The sequence below is a fragment of the Raphanus sativus genome, chromosome 6 (assembly GCF_000801105.2).
Source record: "Raphanus sativus cultivar WK10039 chromosome 6, ASM80110v3, whole genome shotgun sequence".
Classification (NCBI taxonomy): Eukaryota; Viridiplantae; Streptophyta; class Magnoliopsida; order Brassicales; family Brassicaceae; genus Raphanus; species Raphanus sativus.
In genome coordinates this window covers 18,747,238-18,770,069 of record NC_079516.1, presented here as the reverse complement: position 1 = coordinate 18,770,069, position 22,832 = coordinate 18,747,238, and the positions used below count along the sequence as shown (strand labels likewise).

Genomic DNA, 22,832 nt, shown 5'->3' with positions numbered 1-22,832 from the left:
GTCAATATTGGATTGTTGCATCTTTGTCAGTTTTCCTTTGTCGTAAACAGCATCAAAGTTCATTGCTTTATGTTATTTGTTAAAGGTTTGACTTATATTGCATTTGTTTTTTGATTAATCGGATTAAAAAAAAAAAGAAGAAATAGTTGGCTTTTTTGGTTCCACTTCCAGCAATCATTCGTTCTTGACTTTTTTATCTTTTGACCAGTTTATATCTTTTGTTATTGCGTTTGACTTGACCTTTAATTTGATCTGTTACTGCATTAAATTTGGTCGTACCTCCGTAACGTTAAGATTAAAATTCAAGTATGTCTTACAACACAAGTATGTCGATCTTTTATAGATCAAGTGATGCGATCGGCAGTGGATTAAATGAGTCGACGCCTCAAATTCATTTTGAGAGTGGTCTGCCATTTATGATTCCATTTGCTATGAAAACTGAGATGTCTGCTGATTTTAATCAGAGCATTCCGATTGAAAATGACATGTGTGCTATGGTCACAGAAGTCAATTCAAATGAGATTAATTCAAAAGACTGGTGGTATGACACTGGTTCCACCACTCACATATGTATTGATAAGGACATGTTTAGTACCTATCAAAAATACAACGTTGAGGAGATGTTGTTAATGAGTAACACCGACTATTCTATTATTGAAGGTTGTGGCGAAGTGAAACTTGCGCTAACTTTTGGACAAGAGATAATTCTCAAAAATGTTAAACATGTCCCAGATATGCGAAAGAATCTAATTTCCGGTTCGCTATTAAGCAAGGCTGGATTTGTAGTAACTTTCGAGTCTGATAAACTTGTGCTAAAGAAAAATGATATTTTCTTGGGTAAGGGATATGTTGAGGATGGACATGTCAAAATGTGTATTAAGACAGTCTTATCCACAAATGAACCAACTGCTTGTTTGGTTGAATCATACAAAGTTTGGCATGAACGATTAGGACATGTAAATTATAAGTCTGTTCAAAGATTGATTAATTTAAACCTAATTCCGAAATGCAAACTGAGCAAGGAGAAATGTGAAGTATGCGTACAGGCAAAACTCACAAAAACTCCATTCCCTCATGTTGAGAGAACAACTGAACCTCTTGGTTTAATTCATACAGATTTGTGTGATTTAAAATTTGTTCAAACTAGAAGTGGAAAAAAATATTTTGTGACTTTCATAGATGATTGTACAAAATATTGTTATGTCTATTTGCTAAGAAGCAAAGATGAAGCCTTGGAAAAATTCAAAGAGTATAAACTCGAGGTTGAAAACCAACTCGATAGAACTATAAAGATAGTTCGAAGTGATAGAGGAGGTGAGTATGATGGACCATTTGACGTGTTCTGTAAAGAACATGGCATTATACATCAAACTACTGCTCCATATTCACCTGAATCTAACGGAGTTGCGGAGCGTAAAAACCGAACTCTTAAAGAGATGATGAATGCGATGTTGCAGGAATCTGGGTTAGCCCAGAATATGTGGGGGGAAGCTTTGCTTACCACAAATTATATCCTCAACAAAATACCAAACAAAGTCACTGGTAAAACACCATATGAACTTTGGAAAGGTGTTGTACCTTCGTACAAAAGTTTGAAAGTGTGGGGGTGCCTTGCAAAAGTCGCAGTACCACCTCCCAAGAAGGTTTCAATCGGACCTAAAACCGTGGATTGTATTTTCATCGGATATGCCCATAATAGTGGTGCTTATCGATTCTTGGTTCATAAGTCAGATGTACCAGATGTACATGTCAATACAATTATGGAATCAAGAAATGCATCTTTCTTTGAACACATATTCCCTTATAAGAATAGAGAAAGTTCAAAACGAACTCGTGAAGAAAGTGATGCAAACACCTCTGGATATGAGGCGAGTACTTCTGGCACATCTTTTGATGATGCAGAACTATTGGAAGATGAACCTAGACGTAGCAAAAGAGCTCGTAAGGAAAAATCTTATGGTGAAGACTTCTTAATGGTCTTTCTTCTTGAGAATGAACCAAGAAGTTTCGCTGAAGCTATGTCTACACCAGAAGCTGATTTTTGGAAGGAAGCTTTCAATAGTGAATTTGACTCCATTATGCAAAATCATACATGGTATTTGACCGATTTGCCACAAGGTTTTAAAGCCCTAGGGTGTAAATGGCTTTGCAAAAGAAAGTTGAATATTGATGGCTCAATTGATAAGTACAAGTGTAGACTTGTGGTGCAAGGTTTCCGGCAAAAAGAAGGCTTGGATTTCTTTGACACCTATTCTCCGGTAACGAGAATAACTTCTATCAGAATACTGATAGGAATTGCAGCATTGAGAAACTTAGAAATTCATCAGATGGATGTCAAAACTGCCTTTCTAAATGGTGATTTAGAAGAGGAGATTTATATACAACAACCTGAAGGGTGGGTTGTCCCAGGACAAGAACATAAAGTTTGTCGACTTGTGAAGTCATTGTATGGACTTAAGCAAGCTCCAAAACAATGGCATGAAAAATTTGACAATGTTATGATGTCAAATGGTTTCAGTATTAATGAATGTGACAAGTGCATATACTACAAAAGTACACCACATGGGTACGTTTTGCTTGGTTTGTATGTTGATGACATGCTCATTATTGGTAGTAATAAAGACATGGTCAGTCAAACAAAGAACATGCTAAGTAGCAAGTTCGAAATGAAAGATATGGGATTAGCTGATGTTATCCTAGGGATTAAGATTTTTCGCAATTCCGAAGGAATCATCTTATCTCAAACTCATTATGCTGAAAAGATCCTTGAGAGATTTAAATCTTACTCAAAAGGAATAGCGAAAACTCCTGTAGACCCTAGTTTTCACTTGACGAAAAATTCAGGTGAAGCAGTGTTACAGTCGGAGTATGCGCGTGTCATCGGTAGCTTGATGTACTTGACAAATTGTACTAGACCCGATTTAGCACATGCAGTCAATGTACTAAGTCGCTACACGAGTAATCCAGGACATAACCACTGGAAAGCCATAACAAGAGTATTAAACTATGTACGTTATACTAAAACTTATGGGCTAAACTATGGTAAAGAACCAGCAGTTTTGGAAGGATACAGTGATGCCAACTGGATTTCCGACTCCAAAAACTCTAAATCCACGAGTGGATATGTCTTTACTCTTGGTGGTGCCGCAGTTGCTTGGAAATCTTCCAAACAAACTCTATTGGCCAGATCAACTATGGAATCTGAGTTCATAGCTTTAGATAAAGCTGCAGAAGAAGCAGAGTGGCTTCGAAATTTTTTTGAAAATATTCCTATGTGGGATAAACCAGTGTCGGCATTACGCATACATTGTGATAGCCAAGCGGCAATAGGCCGGGCACTGAGTAGTTTGTATAATGGTAAATCTCGTCATATAAGAAGACGTCATAAAACCATTAGACACTTGATCTCAACTGGTGTAATAACGATTGATTACATCAGAACAAATGAAAACCTTGCGGATCCATTTACTAAAGGTTTGTCACGAGATCAAGTTGTAAAATCATCAAGAGGAATGGGTTTAAAGCCTATGAACTAAGATGAGGTTTGGCGGTAACTCTACTTATCAGATTGGAGATCCCAAGAAATAGGTTCAAGGAGACAACTAAGTCAAACTAAGTCTGCCCAAAGCACTGTAAGACTTCGGTCTATACCCAGTTCCCAGGATGATTAAACAGTGCTACATGTAAGGAATAGAGGATAAGCATTTGCTTTTAATGATTTGTGTCCATTGTTTTGAGATATGAATGGAGTAGTACATGATACTCCTCTAAACAAAACTAATGGCAAATCACCTTGTGAGTGTGAAATGGGGCCGTTTCTAGGAGAATAGTGAAAGGCTATATTCTCTAAGTTCACTCATGATTACCAGGAATGTTCACGGCCAAAATGAACACAATAGAGAAATTAGTTTTGTGAGAGAATGAAGCTGTGTTATAGCTATTGTCTAGGTTTACACCAAAGCCCGGGAGGTTCAAGACATCATGGCCACCTCCTGGCCGAGTAAATCCGATAGCTATTAACAATGACTGGTTCAAGGCTGAAAAATTGCTACCAACTCATCATGCAGTGGATTTTTCGTTCATACTCTCAAAAGTTTTTTTTCTTTTGAGTCATGTGTATAGAGTCATTTCTATTCATGTGGGGGATTGTTGGAACTCGTTTTTGACAAAGGGGTGTGGACCATTTTTCCGATGGGATTTTCAACGGAGACGTCTGTCGGAAAGACCGGAACTTGGGCACGATGTAATCGTCACCGTGAACACTATGAGTTAGTGTATTTGTTGGTCAAAATCAGAGTTGTGTTGAATGAGAAATGGAAGTCCAAAGTGAGTGTTATGCAAAGTTTATAAAGCTTTAAATTTAGCTAAGTATAAAATATTTAGCAAATGGATCACTTTGAATATTTGGGTTTGAATTTGAAATTGATTTTGTTAGTTGGACAATATGTCTATTAACTTAATATTCAAATTTTATTTGTGATAATCTTTTATGTTTTTGTTTAAAACATAAAAATGAAAATCCATAAAAAAATAATTTATTGGCTTTGAATTGATTTGGTCAAGAAGCAATAATTATTTTTGTCAACATGAATGAGTCAATGGAGAATCAATTTTCATTATGGCTATTCAATATAAACGTTGGTGCCTCCACTAATCTATAACGTGTGCTAATCTCTTTGTATTATAAATAAGAGATCATTTGTGTAGAGAAATACACACGTTCACAGAATTCAACAATTCCTCATATCATTTTTTGTTTCTCTTTCTCTTTTGATATTTCTTATTGAGTCTGAGAGTATACACAAAACTATTTCGCCAGGCTTCTGATAGAGTGACGCAAATTCAGAAGATTGTTTGCAGTTGTATCCTGGGACTCATTACGTTATCGAACCGTCGCACTACGGGACGTATTTTGAGTTAAGGAAAGAGATAATATCTCGCCTCTGCAGTTGTTTCATCCTCCTTTTCTTAAATCTTTGGTATAATCTTATCAATTTTTATTTACAATATTCAGTTCTCCGTAGTTTATAAAATACGGTTTTATCAGTCTCTTTGCCTCAGCAGATTTCTTCGTTCTCATTGACAGATTTTAGTCATTTGATAGTTTTTCAGCTCTGCAAAACTGATACGAAGATAGGGTTTATATAAATAGGAGAAACAAAGGGAGGTGGAAGAATATCATGGCTAATCAATACAGGAGTTAAGAAAGGATTGAATGATTGAGAGTGGAAAGAAACGGAGATTTGCAGAAATCAATTGACAACAACGGTGGAAAAGTGGAAGAGGGGAAACGATAATGATGGTCGTGACAAAGCTTTTAGGTCCATATTGAGATAGAAAGCCCAACGTTTTTAGAAACAATAGAAAAAGCCCAGACACTCACCGATTTTCCAAACACAAAGAAAGTATCTTTTGCTTTAACGATATATCCTAAATTTATGCATCTATGATATAATATTTTCCTAACAAAAGCAATATAGATCCAAACAATAACATTTCTGGTAAAAATCTAATCAATTTTTATTATGCAATTATTTTTTATATTTTACCATATGTAATCTAGGCCTGATTTTATGTATTTTTGGGTAATAATTTTGAAATTATTTATTATAGCCCAGTTCTTTTAAAAGTTATCATATTAAAATTTTCTATAACAAAACAAATAATAATTTATTTATTGTATCATTATACATTTCATTTTATAGTAAAAATAAAAACACAAAACTAAAATATAATACATTAAATAAAAAATATTTTCAAATATAATATTAACTAATTTGATTTAGTACATAAAAAAATTTAGAATACAACTAAAAAATTGGAATAATTCATATAAAACTAATGTTTAAAATTAAATTATTAACAGAATATTGTATTTTAAATAAATAAATAAAAATTTGTGGTGTATATATGATTAAAACATTTTATCCAAAAATAAGTTCCCATATATATTATTTTTGAAATAATATTTAGTTACATAAATCATAATTATTTTTTATTTTAAATATTATTTTTAAAACAAATATTTATCCGCACGAACGTGCGGGTTCAATTCTAGTTTATTTTAACAACAAGTCAAATAAATATGTTGATTGGAGAGAGAATAAAACAAAGCCAGAGAAGCACATAGTTCAACAAAGATACTCTATGTGTCGAATTTATTATAAAGAAAGTTTCAATAAGATAAATATATCTAATAACTACAAACAAATAATATATTTCATAAAAGTGAAAAATAACATCCGCGCTTTCGAAGCGCGAGTCAAAATCTAGTTTGTTTTAAATGGCATGTTTACACATAATATTTTTATTGCTTTTATGTCATAATTGTTATGTACCAGATTGTGATCGACATAACCGGACCGACCAGGACCGTACCGACCGCAGGAGATAATGCTTATCGACTGTTGTACTTATCCACTTAAGATAAACACGACCTGATGTATATATATATGTAAGACCCCTGATCGAGATTAATAATAGAAACAAGTTTCCCCACTTAGTTTTACAACACGTTATCAGCACGATACGTTCTCTAAAACCCGAGCTACCCAAAAACCCTAAAAACGGCGCATCTTAAAATCGCTCTATCTCTCCAACCGTAAGGATCCAGACGACGAGCCACATATCAAATTGAAGCTCTCGACGAAACCAAACCAACGCCGTAAACCTCGTGTCAATCTGATCTCAGACGCTCCCTCACGCTCTGTTTCAATACGCGCCGCCAGTAACCCTAAAAACCCTAATTTCGGCACAACTTCAAATCGATCGATCTCTTCAACCATGAGGAACCAGACGACGAGTAATATATCAAATTAAAGCTCTTGACGAGGCGAATCTAACGCCGTCGGCCTCGACTCTATCTGACTCCGGACGCGCCCTCACGCTCTATTCTAAGACGCGCCGTCAAGTGACCTAAAACCCTGAAATTCTAAAACTCATTCGATGACTTCAAACCGTTCGTTCTCTCAAACCGTAAGGATCCAGACGACGTGTAATATATCAAATTGAAGCTCTGGACGTGAAGAATCCATCGCCGCAAACCTCGTATCAATCCGATATCAAACGCGCCCTCAAGCTCCGTTCCAACCCGCGCCGTCAACTACCCTAAAACCCTAAACCGCAGCCTCTCTTTATACTTTGTTATTTTCTGCGATTTAGTTCATCTATCTATACTAACTTATTTTGATTCATTTTTGATTAAGGTTTCTAAAGATACAAGAGGTTTTTGCTCAACCTAAGACACGCGACCAGCTCCTGATCCGTTCCGGTCATGCAGTTCGCGATCCGACTTGTTCCAGCTCTCGGTGGTCCAAATCTACACTTCAAAGTTCTAAATGTAAACTTTGAAACCTAAAAGAACTCATAATCAAACATGGTTGATTGATAAAGGAATGACCATTAAAATTTTGCAAAACCCCAAATCAAACCCTAGCAAAGATTAATAGGTCCAAACCCTTCCATGAGTAAATCGAAACTCTTAAACCAAAAGTTCGATATGAGATTGTTTTACAATTAAAATCAAAACCACAATGGTTTCTGAATCTCAAAACCTCTTTGATCTTAATGATCAAATCGATAAAACCTAGAAATCGATCAATCCCCTTTAAAATCTAAATCTGATCGATTTCATCAAAAAAAAAAAAAAAAAAAAACATATTTTTTTGATTAACTTGAAATTCGATTGTCTACTTGATTGTTTGATAGAAAATTTTGAAAATATAAAATTTCCATTTATAGAAAGTTTCGAAAATAGAAAGTTTCCATTTATAGAAAGTTTCGAAAATATAAAGTTTCCATTTTTAGAAAGTTTCCTTTTATAGAAATTTATTTTTCTGAATTTTTTTTTTATAGAATTTTATGGGAAACTTCTCTGATTCATTGATCATCTAGAAATGTTTTCTAAGATTGCATCATAATATCGATTATTTTGCTTGCATCAATACTTATTAAAAAAAAAAAAGTTTTCTTTCTTTGGTGCGTGTGATAAGAAGTATTGATATGAATAATAAAATTTTCTAAAAAGATTACTTAACATAAATTAAGACCTGTTTTGGATAATGTGATTTCAGATGTCGAATTTCGAAACTTCAGATTATACTACCCTAAAATCTTTATGGAGATAATTGATTGAAAATGGCAAATGAACACTTCAGTAGTCCTGATGTCAAGAGGACTCGGACAGTGTATTAATCAAGGTAATTATGTAACTGAAAGTGAAAAAAAAAATAAAGCCATAACAATTATGTGCTATCATCTCACTAAGGATCTGAGAGAGCAGTATGAAAATACTAGGGATCCTTATGACCTCTGGTCAAAACAAAACTTCAGATTCTCAATGGTATTATGGCAAAAGGCCATAGATGAATGAAAGATTCTCAGGTTCTAGGATTTTGAATCCATGGACAAATATCATTCTGCTCAAATGAAAATCACCTATAGTTTTTAAACTATGTGCTGAAGTGGTAACAGAAGAGGACTTATTTTATATGAACTATTCCACATTTCATTCAAAGGATATGTTGTTATCACATAACTCTAAAAGGTTTCACGAGCTATAAAGACTTATTATCATGCCTATTGGCAGCCGAGCAAAGAAAGCAGAAAATTCGAGATACCATCAACTGATTGATAAAATTTAGTAAACATACATTGAGAAATAAGACAATGATATGAAACCTCCTGAAAACATTGAGGATGAAAATGATATATAAGAAAAATCTGAGGAAGCCGTATGGAAAATATAAATTGTGAGGTTGGCTTACACATTGATTAAAGAATCAAAGATTCAGACATTCTGATTTCATGTTTTATGTTTTGATTTGATTTGCTTGTCATTTATAAAATTTGTAGCAATAATAAAAGTTGATTCTGGTCTTATATTATCTTGCTTGATTGGCTTGATAATTCCTTGATTGATAAATGACAAATGAAAATTTAGAAAATGAGTATAGTAATTAAAAATCATCCGACCAAAGGCATTGCCTAAAAGGGGCATGAATTATTCACCCAAATAAAAGTCCCATTTGAGTTATAAAATTTTGAAAAGAGAATGGTTTCCACATTGAACCAATGGGCAAAGGAAATATAAGTTCCTTAAGATTATAAAGAAAGTAAAAATTGCCCAAGGCATAAAAATGGTCGAGACTGTACTCCCAACTGATCTAAACTATGCTAAAATATCAGTATGATAAAGGCAAAAGGCCTAGGTAACCAGATAGGTTGACCACGAAATTTTATACACTTTATGGCATGACTGGACTAGCCATCCAGGTCTTTAAAATTGATGCAAAGATTGATATCGAGAAAAGGCACAAAAGAGTTATCCCATAGAATCTCAAGTTGTGTAACATGTACACAAGGGAAACTCAATAGGCTATAATGTTCCAAGCATCTAAAAGATTTATAGCATGTTCATGAGGGGGAGAAATGACACTCCCGTGGTCTATGAACAACACTAAAAATCCGAGTGACATGGTCTATGACCATGATAGAACTTGGCCGAATTCTTTGTGATACAAAGATCACTAGCTAATGCTTGGGAACACATAGATTTACATGTAATGATAATATGCATCAGGCCATATAAAGTGAGCATAGATATTCCCATCTAAAGATGATAAAGGGTCATGATCCAGACATAGACCATCCTAAGAGATTATGTTTAGACCACCACAATAATATGTGCCGTCTAGGATGGAACCTCATAAGAAGATGAGATAAGATTGGGAATATATGTTGGATATGAGAAAGCTTTCTCCCACGATTTTATAAGAAACCTTGAGCCAAATATGGGTGATCAGATTAAGGCAAGGTTCACGGATTGTATGATTAAATCCGACTATCCAACATCAGGGGGAGAAAGAAATAAGCTGGTACAAGTATAAAGAAATGGAATGATATTAACCATCCTTGTCTTGGCAAGATCCTCGGACCAGAGAATATGATTTAAGACGTCCAAAGAAAGATCATACAAAGCTAGCTAAAAGAATGCCAGACAGATTAGACCCGAAAGAAAAGAAAAAGAATGACTAAGTCATACCAGCTTAAGCACCACGAAATTAATGTCCTAGAAGAGATATAATCAAGTTGCTATAGAGTCTAAAGATAGACCAATATGTTCCATAAGATAAGGAACCTCAGAAATGAAAAGAAAGGTGCATAGAAATGACATATCTGAGGTCATAAGAGAAACCAGACCAGACATTGAGATAAGGCTGCGCAGCTAAACATCTAAGATACCAGACCATGTAGTTTGGGACGCCAAACTGCAAGGTAAATGAAGGTTCTTAGTAAGAGTGAAATCTCTAATCGATTAGTTCATGTCTGGAACACAATGGAACACTATAAAAGAAGTGTCGACACATAAAAGATAAAGATGCATAAGGAAATAGCACTTGAGTTTAAAAGATATAAGCGAGGATCAGAACCCACGAGAATACAAGAATGCATTCATAGACTAAAGGAAACCGTGGGGGTTCAAAGAAAGATTCAAAGAATCTATAAAAGAGATGAGTGTATTGGCCATATATAGAAACACCATCTGATAAGATAAAACCAGTGAAAAATAGGTCTTGTGTGGGAAAGGGAAAGAAATCGTGAGACATGGACTAAGGTGTTCATATTCCTATTTAAAGTATTCAAGGAATGGCTTGATTACACAAGGATACTCACAGAGACCAAAAGAACAGATTATAAGGAGATATACTCCTATGTGGTGGATGCTACTACAAATTCGAAAAGGTCTGGATATAAGTAGAAAGAAATGTAGTAAGTAGCATATTGATCACTGGATAAAGAAATGATAAAAGTATCAAAAAGATGAGAAGAAATTCTCATAGAATAGTTTTGTTCCTAAGCTATTCATGGACTGAAACAAGGCAGCTGCGAATGATAGACTAAGAAAATAATTAGTACAACCAGTCCATATATCCCTATAGAGGATATTATAATTCCTTGTGTTATATTTATAACAAACCAACCTAAAGAGAGGTTCAATGATTTCAATGATACAAGTTATCAATTGATTAAACAGGCTATGTCTTACATATGGTAAAACTGCAGAAAAATCATAGCCGTGTGAGTGTGTGAATGATTAAGTCAGCACGCCTAAAGTGAGAACCATAATCTAAGATAGTGACCAGAAGCATACCTGGTCGTGGCTTAATAAGTATAGTATTGCTAAAGGCAAGAAAAGATCGATAGCTATGTATAAAAGACATGAGTGCATTTGACTGCGAATTCATAGTTTGATGAGTTCCATTGCAGCAAATAATTATTTATGGTTTTACCTTAGACACTCATGGTAATGGACGTGTATAGACAAGGTCTATAACATAACATTGATCGACAAAAGGAAATAAAGAAAGACTGGCTACAATGGATAAAACAATTGGCACATACGAAGAGAAATAAGTCCAAATGGGCAAAAGATATAAAGAGAAGTGGTTCGTATGTGTTTGGGTCAGAAGACTCAATATATATTGAATGTCCACGTTTTGATAAAGCCATATAACCAAAGTATATCCGTTGGACATGAAAAGGACCTGCAAGTAAAGTTTTATTGCAGACTATAAAGTCCATCCGAGCATCGTTCGAAGCGCCATCAGTCCGACCATGACATGGAGTGATCAGCAGCAAAGATGTACATCCTGACCACATCTTTATGGAGTTCCAAAGACATCAAGACGTCCAACATTCACTAGTTCATTCAAGGAGAATCCAGTTGATCATCTTCACCAAGTCACATGCAGCTTCAACGTTCAGGAAGACTCGGATACCAGATGGAATGCGTCTACTACAGTGATGCATTCATCAGGGGGAGTTCATGTGTTGTACTCTTTTTCCTGTCCATGGTTTCCCATTTTGCCACATTGGTTTTGGGGTTTTCCAGGAGAGGTTTTAATGAGGCAACATTAAGCATGCAACGAACCAGTACCGGATGTGTCGATCAAGAGGGAGTGTTATGTACCAGATTGTGATCGACATAACCGGACCGACCAGGACCGTACCGACCGCAGGAGATAATGCTTATCGACTGTTGTACTTATCCACTTAAGATAAACACGACCTGATGTATATATATATGTAAGACCCCTGATCGAGATTAATAATAGAAACAAGTTTTCCCACTTAGTTTTACAACAATAATTGTTTTGTAGCTATATGTTAAGTATTTTTTATAACACTGTATTGATAAAACCAATTGAAATTTAAACAGCCTATCCATATTATAACTTATAAACAGTAAGAAGGTTATAAATTATTTAATATACTTTCCTTATATTGTTAAAGGTTTAACAAATAGAATATTCTTTTTAGATAAGCTAAACCTGAAGTGGTGTGTAAGTTGGTTTAGTAATTTTGTTAAATGATGTTATTAATAATCAGTGGCATGTTATTGTAATTATTGAAAAAAACTTAGGTTAAATATAAAATGTACTTCTGTTTTAATAGATTAGATAACATTTACGCCGGCGCGCATATCAAAACCTAATCAGTACTATACTCAAAGCCACTAATAAAGGCTTTTTACTGTGTCCACATAGGACAGAAAAATTAGCCAATAAGGATAGGTTATTTGTCCATGTAACAAAATGATGTTTTCGATTGAGCTTTATTAATTTTGGCCTAAACAATGATTTCGATTGGACTGATTTCATTTGGGCTTTATTAAATTAATAGGATGTTTTCATTTGTCCACGTCAATTCGAATTAGGCTGATCTTGGGCTGGATTTTTTAATCATCTCAAGGTTTAGGCTTTTATAAAACTAATGATCAAGTCGAGTCTCATCCCTCAGTGGGGCTTTTAGAAAATTTGAGACCAAAGAAGAAGTGTAGGATTCTTCTTTGTCGTCTCGCCGTCCAGAAAACTAGCTTTAACTGATTAATCCACTAAAGCTAAGCTTCCATCAATTCATCGTAACGTTTCTACCTTCCATTAAAATTCTCTTAATTACGAGCTATAATTGATTAATCCACTACCCCAACTCTGAAGCATTCAATCGACCACATCGCATCCCAAAGTAACTGACTGAAACTACCGAGTATAAGTATCCCAACTTGCAGAGATGAACATCACAACTTCAAGATCAAACCCAGTTTGTTATCTTCAACTTCAAAGTTTTCACTTTTTGTGGATAAATTCTTTATTTTGTGCTTATTTTTTTTTCCAAAGCTTTTGATTAGTATAACTCGATTTGATAACATATTAGTGTCTTTGCATCATTTGTTTAAATCAAAACCCTCCTGATATTCACATAGTGAATTTGTTTATAATTTATGTACGTTTCTGGATCCTACCTTCATATGATTCGAAGTCTCTGTAGGTAAATACTATATAACTGTTTCTCTTTAATTGAAAGTTGATTTCATATATATCATCTGATTTGCAGTTTAATTATGGCTGCACAGACCAAGAGCTATGTAACTACTGAGAAGAAACTGCTTAGGTTGATTGAAGTTGAGAAGGAGAAGGCACGTGCTCATGTCCAGCAAGTACGCCATGTTGCCAACTATGTTTCCAATCAGCGTGAGATGGAGAGATGTAAAATGAGGGACAAACTTGCATAGGATACCAACTATATATATAGACAGAAGCATTCATCTTTGGTTTCTCTTATTTTGTTTTGTTTCTCGATCTAGGCAAAGAGACTTAGATCGGTGTTTTTTCTTCACAAAAGAAGAGATTCGATTAATCTATACTGCAATATGATTCAGCAAGATGGTGATCATCTCTCTAGAAAATTGTCAAGGTAGTTGTTATAAATCACTCCTCTGTTATCTGTTTCTTTAATAATCTCCCTTACAGCTTTTGTTTTTGTGTTGTTATTAGGTGTTGGAGGTGCCTGTTAGTATAAAAGAAGAGAACCTTGGACTTTTCTAAAGATCATGATGCTTTGAAGATTAATAATTCACTTTCGTTTGAGCAACTCGCAGTGCTAATAAAGTCGTGTGCTGCTCTTAAAGCTGTTAACTCTTTGCTTGACCGTCTTCAAGTTACCTTATAAGCTTCTAGAAACGTTACCGCTTCTTCTCAACCGTCGATAATGGATAATATTGATCATCTTCTTAGAAGAGTTGCAAGCCCGATGAGAAAGATAACGCCAAGTACTCTAAGGTTCAGGGAAGGAAAGAAAGTTACCCCTGGTAGGAGCGTGGCCGTGACATCTGCGAAGGAGGTATATCCTGTCAGAGTGGTCCCTTCTGCTTTTATGATACTTGGTCATCCGTTGTCTTAAACGGTCAAGGTGATCAAGAAGCTGCTCTTAATGACTCAGCGAAGGGCGTTGTGAGGAGTTTAAGTTCTTGATTAAAGTTATTAACGAAGGTCATGTTAAGTTGTCTGTAGGGGAATCAAAGCTTTGGACGTTGAGATCCCAATTGGACTTGACTGACAAGGCATGGTGTGGGTTTTTGAATTCGTTTTTAATACATTATCTGACTTACATCTTTCTTTCCATTTAGTATTCTCCCTTATTATCTATAGCTCCTAGCCTCCTACCTTATATTCTACAGACCTAATGCGAAGAAAAAAAAAACCTTTGAACCCTAAAGACAATTGAATTACACACACTGGCGAACCTACGTTGCCCAGGGTGGTAGCAAATGTCCCTCAAAAAAAAAATTGAATTTGTTAAATACACCTAAATTTTACTTATTTAACTTATACTAAATAACATTTTCTAACTATATTTTTAAAGTTTATATAAAATTGTCCCCACCAAAATATTATTCTACATTCGCCACTGATTACACACACTGGCGAACCTACGTTGCCCAGGGTGGTAGCAAATGTCCCTCAAAAAAATTGAATTTGTTAAATACACCTAAATTTTCCTTATTTAACTTATACTAAATAACATTTTCTAACTATATTTTTAAAGTTTATATAAAATTGTCCCCACCAAAATATTATTCACATTCGCCACTGATTACACACACCAAAATGCAGACTCAAACAAGCCTTTGGCTCAAAACTATAAGATTTGTTAATTAGTTGCAAATTCACGTAAATAAAACCATTATCATAAGAAATTAAACCCTGAAGATCTCTTGTAAAATTAGTTGCAAATTTTACGAGAGATCTTCAACATGGCGTAAGGAATACCGTCAGGAATGAATCTCATAGGACGGCTCAGGGTGATGCAGTCAGTCATGAATTCTCATAAGGCAGGTAGAATGGTCAGCTGTAATATCGTCTATGTAATATTTTTCATTGTTTCTAATAGCATAATAAACCCGACAAAAAAAAAATTAAACAAAGCCACTTTCTCTGCTTCCACATTTACGAAAACAGTACGTAAAACAACCTTAAAACACAAAGAAAATAATAGTTCATAAAGTTGGACAACGGTAAAAATATGCAAACACCACCATAACATCAAAACCATAGTTCAACGTTATGGACCACGCAATTGAAAAATAACACATCTGCAAACTTACTGATACAGAGTATATATGTCCAAACCAAACATGACTACTACTACTACGCAAAATAAGATTAAGTGACTTTTTTATTCACCAGAAACTTAAGAGACTAAAGAACAAAAAAATCATACTAAAACAAAAATATTTGGAGCTAAAATCATGAAGACTATATTTATCTTCTACGATATGATATAAACGAAAGATAGAAAAAAAGATATTACATATATTTTTATAAAGAAAAATCATTTTTAAAAATAAATTATTATTCTTTTACTGAAAATCAAAAATTGAAACATCATACATTAATTTCAAACATTTAGTTTTAGTATCTATTAAATCACTCTTTTATCTTCACAACAAAATAGTGACGACAAGTAAATATACAATCTATAAATTTACTTCTTATTTCATTTGGGTGAGAGGTCTACATTCCTACAGAAGGATGCTGCCAAAAAGATTAAAACACAGTAAATTAACAAAACCTAAAGTTTACATTCTTGAACAAATAAAATAATCTAATTTTATTGAAACATGTAATTCTACACAATAAAGAATATCCTAATAGAATAATAAAATTAATTGAAAGTACATCTAAAACATTAACAAAATTTATAAGAACAAAAATTCAGTGTTTAATTATTTTAATAAATCAACAGCATATAGTTTTTTATGTCATTTAATATCTTTTCAATATTATTAGTGTCTGCACTCTAATAATTTAAAATTAATTTTATAATTTATATTTAGTAAAAATCAATAAAGATGAATCATATATATTCTAATATTAATATAATAGGTTAAATTAAAATTTATATAAAAAACCTGGGCGTAGCCCGGAAAAACCACTAGTATATATTAATAGGAATGTAGTTACGATAGGGATAGAAGATTTGGTAAATGAGAATTTTTTTGGCATACTCTCAATTATCGTTAATGATTCACAACATTTTTGTGTATATATTGTTTTATTAAAATAAAATTGTAATGACATTGTTCTAAATATTTACAAAACACAGGGGGGCCTAAAAAAAGGCCTTGCGTTTTAATAATATAGATATTTATGATAAATTAGTGGCTTTTAATTGTTGTATGTTTTTAGTTGCTTATATTATATGATTGGATACTAAAACAATAAAAATGATATGTTATATAACATATTTTCAATTAATATTTTAACAACATTTACTAATTTTGATTTATTTATTTACAAATTTAAACTTCAAATAGCATGTTTATGTATGTTAATAAATCTATTTTCCGAAAATAAAATATTTTTTATGTCAACTAAATATTTCGGTTTTAATATATAAGATGAATAGATAGATATCTCTTAAGTTTTTTTGCCAAATAAATTCCGTTTCTATGTTATTTTTGAGGAAAATATTAAATAGAAAATTATTTGTTGTATTCTTATAATTTAAATATATATGTGTTGCTTATATTAAGAGAAGTTTTTGTCTCAAATGTAGTCCTTAAGGATCCATAATGATCAAAATATTTAATTAAAAAGGTAAATATATACTTGGTGTTCAATCTAGATATTGGTTCGGTTTCAGTTTAGTTCTTTTTTTTGGTTTTACGATATTTCAGTTTATAAAAAATATCTAGCATATTAAAACCATATTTACTTTGGTTTCATTCGGTTTATATGCCGTTGGTTTTCAGTTTACTCGATTTTATACCAAAAAACTATAAATATATTTATCATTTGTAATATTTTATGAATTTTACTTAAATAAAACATGAAGACATTTAAAATTTTAAATGAACTATATTTTACTACTTAAAATAATTAGTAAACATATCAAGTTAATAATAATAGTAATAGATTTATAGAATAAAAATAAGAAAAATAGTAATCCATAATATAATTAAAAACTAAACATTAGCATAGATATTCAATAAAAATATAAAATAAATTTTAGCTTCCAATAAAATAATAAATTACTTAAAGCAAGCGTTAAGTACGAAGAACATATCAATAAAATAAATTTTAAAAATAATTATGTATATATTATTAAATATATTATATGATTTACATATAATTATAATACTACTAGATTTTAATTGTCGGTTTATTCGGTTTATCCATATATCACAGTTTCCTAAAGATAATATTCATTCGGTATATTCAATATCACCAAATTCAAACAATTTTCTCTATTTCGGTTCGGTTGGGTTTTAATTGGCTTGATTTTACCGGATTAAACACCTCTACTTATACATATCACTACGGTTAACTAATTTAGACCTTACGATTTAGAGTCAAGGGATGGAGTTTTGAGATGGGTTTAAAATTAAAAAAATAAAATTAAAAAATTAAAATTTAAAGTTTAAAAGTAAATTTTTTAAAAATAGTTTCAAAATAGTAAGTAAAAGTAACTTTACTTAATTTATAAGGTTTTTTCATTTTTAGTTTTTTTGACATCAAACATATATTCTATTACTCAAACAAGAAATGCTCTGAATAACGAGACCGGAATAAAACAACTAATAAAATAAAGTTTTATATGAAAAAACTTCGTAGTCTTAGCTAAAAAATCTGCAATCTGATTTTGCGTTCGTGGAATGTAGGTGATCTTTAAGCATGGGAAGTATATTTGCAGTGTCTCAATCCTCTCCAATTCTGTTGTGAAGTTTGACCAGGCTTTTGGCTCTTTAATCATGGTAATCAAATTCTTATGATCCGTTCTGAAGCTTTGATATATCAAGTGCTGAAGCATGTTCTCTATATTGCCCATGTAGGGCTTCCAATTCTGAATGTTGGCAGATTCTCGACGTATGAAGTTCCTAGTCCGCAATCGGGCGGCGGGTGCATGCGTTGTTTCTAGCCCGGATTCTGACTTAGAGGCGTTCAGTCTCTCTCACCCTTGTTCTCTGATTTCAATCTTTCACAAGGGTTAAGATTGAGATTCTTCTGTTTTTTTGTTGTATATATCTCTTCGGTTAAAAGATCGAATTTTGTCTTTCGCTTTGGCGATTCTATAATCTTCGTTCGGCGACCTGATCTTAATCTCGCAAGGCGAGGCTTTACTTTTCGCAAGGCGACTTTTTGAAGTGTTTTCAATCCAAACCGGATTGTTCTTCAATGATCTACGTGTTTTTCCGGTTTAAATTGAATAAAAAAGTTGTTGTTCTTGTTCGGGGAACTCTGTCTTTCGCAGATCTTCATCACGATTCCGTCGGCTTCTGGTCGGAAACCAGCTACATCACGTCAATTGAAACTTCTTCTACAGAGAATCAATCTTTACTGTTAGCCATTAGAGGCATTTAGGGTGAAGCTTCTTGAAGAATGAAGCAGAAGTTTTGATGGATTTGTTAAGCCCTTTTGAAGATGATTCAGTAGAAGTTGGCGTTTTAATAACGGTCCGACAAAGAATGATCTTTCAATTCAGCTTATGCTTCCACTGTTCTTAATTCGTGGTGTCTCTGACTTTCTCGATCAGCTAGCTTCGGTTTGAGCGAAAGACTTTATCAGCGAGTACAAGATTTTAATGAGAGAGGGATTATGGTTCAAGAGTGGAGGCTTCTGTAGTTAGTCGTTCACGGCGGTGCAGGGTCTCCGGCTTCTCAATTCACGGCGGTGTAAGAGCATCTCCAATGTAAAACTCCATTTTTCCTCCAAAATGGAATAAAAGTGAATATGGAGTAAAATTGCTCCAATTCTATTTCATTTTTCACTCCATAATGGAGTCATGAACAAACAAAAAATAGATTACTCCATTTATGGAGTAAACTTCAAAATGGAGTGAGATATGGTGTTGGGTTGGAGTATATGTTACTCTATAATCACTTTTACTTCATTTTGGAGTTAAAAATGAAGTTGGGTTGGAGATGCCCTAATAAATGCGAATCTCCACAATCAGAACATCATGCATCACAGTATTGCGACGCGTGTCTGCAACTTACAGTCCGTAAGATATGTGGAATGGTCCGTGGCGTTCAATGGAGATCTAGGTCATTAAATTGGGCCTGATCCTGGGCTTTAATACTATGTTGAGTTTGTATAAATTGAGTTTAGATCTGTATCCATCTCTTTTGTATCTTGGCCCGCTGGACTTTGGGGATTAATAAAATCCAAAAGTTGACAATAAAAAAAAAAGTTCCTAGTCCCTGTGAATTGTGTCTTTCCCATTTCATTTTTAGTTTCTGAAGTAAATACTTGTTTGTTTTATTGATTCCGAAAATGACTTGACCAAACGTTTAGATATCTCTGCGTGTCTTGTCAATTCCAATAAGGACCAAATGTTCATTTATTACAGTGTCGGTAAAGCAAATTAATCGACAAAATTACAAAACGAAGAAAATGTGAATAAAGCAGGAAAAGAGAAAGAGAAAGAGAAAGAGAAAGAGGAAACACGTCAAATCGTCGTCACACCATTGTGGCAGAAATCAATAGAAATATCGAAATTTCAGAAGGGTCCAAAAAGATATTTAAAAAAAACTATTCAAAAAGATCTGTAAATATTAATGAGATACTGTATTTTTTTTTTTGAACAACAATAACTTTGATGGTTCCTAGAGCATCTCTAATAGCAACATACATATCTATATTTTTTAATTAAAGAATTTCTCAATGTATATTTTTCTAATAAAAAAATGGTTCTCATCTCTAAATATAGAAGCATAAATAGTATTTTTCTATATTTTATCTAAAAATAACTAAACTATATTATACAAACATATATCAGATCAAATCTATCTCTCCAATAAAATCTCAGTAATTTAATTTCTCAATTTTTAAAACAATATAGAGATAGGTGCCTTTTAGTCCTTTATATAGTGCCATCTTCTTCATTAGCTCAATACACACTTAACATTGGTTTTCTTCCAATCTACCTCTGAAATTTTCGTTTTCATTCTCAAAATGAAGTTTTCGATGCGTTTGATCTCAGCTGTTCTCCTCTTGTTCATGATATTCGTTGCTGCAGGTTCATTATTTTCATAATTTAATATCTAACTATACACATCTGTTTGAAAATATACAATCATTTACAAAATGTCAATAACATAACATATATATGGATCAATATAAATATTCGTGTTTCAAGCGATTGTTCTTGTTAATGCTCATTGAAAAAAATTGGTTTGTGTTGCTTATCCTTCTGACACTATTTCAATTATAGTTGTATTCTTTAGCAAAATTACTCATTTTTCCATAAACTTTGAAGACAAATTAAGGCATCAGGTATGAGAACTCAAAACTAAGTTATGGTCTAAACAAAGTGTTTGTATTGGTGTTGATTTTGTCTAGGGATGGGTCCAATAACAGTGGAGGCACGCACATGTGAGTCACAGAGCCATAGGTTCAAGGGTCCATGTGTGAGCGAAAACAACTGTGCAAACGTGTGCCACAACGAAGGTTTTGGCGGAGGCAAATGCCGTGGACTTCGTCGTCGGTGCTTCTGCACCAGAAATTGCTGATTCATTGAATCTTATAACTCATCAAAATCATCGATCAATCGTCTTGTGTTTGCTTCTTTCTACATCTTCCGTACAGTACCATGTCGTATCGTACGCGTGTGCATCTCTAGTGTGTTCTCGAATAAGTCTTTGGTTTGTGTGTTATGAGCTTTTATGTAATATTATTTCTAATGAATGAATGATAACTGCAGACTTGATAATATAAACATTATGAAATTAAAATGTGATACAGTATAACTACGATCTATGTGTTTTGCAAAATTAGTGATAGATTTTTAGAACAAGCGACGTGAATTTATATTTGAATGGAGAAAATATTTTGTGGTTTTATTAGATAAATATTAAAAATCTCGAATTTTTTTTAACCAATCTTTTTTTTCGACTATAATGCTTTATTAATTGATATCCCTGTTCGGAAACTCGCTAGGCGTTATCCGTACGCTCGGGTAGAGCCTAGCGCCTAATGAATAAAGTGGGGATTAATCCACGTTTAATCGGGGATTTATTTTATGTGTTTATAAAATTTTCTAATGGGATTGGATATAATATATAGCTCGTATAATCAAGTTGAACATATCAGTGTGGTTCAGTGGCTCTCAACAAGTGTTTTGTCTACCTAATCCCCGGTTCGAAAAGCTCAAAGTCTTTTTTTAGTTTTTATTTTAAGAGAGTGGCATAATAGTAATTAACTTCTCTCTTTCCTTTCTTCTTCTTTAGACCAAGTCTTCAAATTCTTACGGTTCCTGTAATTTTTTCAGCAGCCACCATTAATCTTTTTCATCTAACCTTCGATTTATTGCTTTTTAATTGTTATTTACACCGCAAACCTGTAGATCTAACTGAGAATTAGCGATTTTGAACTCCAAAGTTAACAAAAAACTAAGTTTCTTAAATTGCTCCGTGGAGTTAGCCGATTTGGGAAAAATGCCACGGTTGGTGAACGTAGAACGTTTAACCGCCGCAAACTCGGCCGCTTCACCCGCGTTTTAGAACAAGGATTGATATTATTGTTTACAAAAACCTCTAAAAATCGAGGACAAGTATGGAACATTCTCTATTGATTACATAAACTATGGTGCTGACTGGTTTTCCCGCTACCATCCGCAAACGCAACTTTTGCGGTTCATAGCGGTCGTTGGCGTTTCGAAACAATCATAGAAAACACTACAAATCACTTCAAACCGCTCCGAACCTCTTAAAATCAAAAGCTGGTTCCAGCTAGCGTTTGCGGTTGCGGGCGGTTGCGGGAGGGTAAAAATTTTTTCTTTAAAAACAGAATAAATAAAAATAATACTAAAAATATCCAGTAAAAATTTTCAATTGAAATAATATGATTTTATAAATATAAATTTTATATTTATCATATTTTTATGATTTTTAATATTTTTATAATTACATAAAATGTAAATATTGTTAAATTATTATTTAACAGATGTTGCGTTTGGTAGTTTACCAGTCATAAGAGTCCTGCAAACGCAACAATTTCTAACAGCTGTACCAGTCGTACAAATCTCTAGAAAACGCTTAAAACCGTAACCACCCGCATCCGCAAACTCCCGCAACCGCAACCGCAACCGCTGCGGTTACACCAGTCAGGCCCTATAAGATTTCCTAGCTAAAGAATCGGCCACTTTATTATTTGTTCTTTTGGTATGTTGAAATTTACAACTACAACTAGTAAACATCGTATACCAATTTAGAACAGTGGACAAATAATTTTGATAACGAGGCTGGAAAGCAGAATTATGTATGCTTTGATTTATTACTAAGTTATCTCCTTCAAAAATGACGGTGGTGTATCCCAAGGACCAAGAAGCTTGCATTGCCCATACTAAACTTGTAAATTTCCACAGTTGGTCGTCCTTCAAATTTACCCATTGCTGCATGCAGTACCACACCATTACTGTTTCGAATTACCCACCCCATACCAGATTGGCAGATTCACGGGTGCCGGAATGATGTGAAGCATCATAATTAC

General features: G+C 33.5%; 1 protein-coding gene across 1 annotated transcript; it reads left to right on the top strand.

The window, feature by feature from the left end:
* Positions 1-20,201: 20,201 nt before the first annotated feature.
* LOC108806899 (defensin-like protein 1) lies at positions 20,202-21,060 on the top strand. Its single transcript, XM_018579109.2, has 2 exons — positions 20,202-20,361; positions 20,685-21,060. Exons 1-2 carry the CDS (start codon positions 20,298-20,300, stop codon positions 20,852-20,854), a joined length of 234 nt encoding a protein of 77 aa, XP_018434611.1. The 5' UTR covers positions 20,202-20,297; the 3' UTR covers positions 20,855-21,060.
* The last annotated feature ends 1,772 nt before the right edge of the window (positions 21,061-22,832 follow it).

Excerpts from the sequence above, each read along its gene's own strand:
- LOC108806899 (XM_018579109.2), top strand. The coding sequence starts at position 20,298 with ATGAAGTTTTCGATGCGTTTGATCTCAGCTGTTCTCCTCTTGTTCATG. Across the intron at positions 20,362-20,684 it reads CATGATATTCGTTGCTGCAG|GGATGGGTCCAATAACAGTG; the intron begins GTTCATTATTTT and ends GATTTTGTCTAG.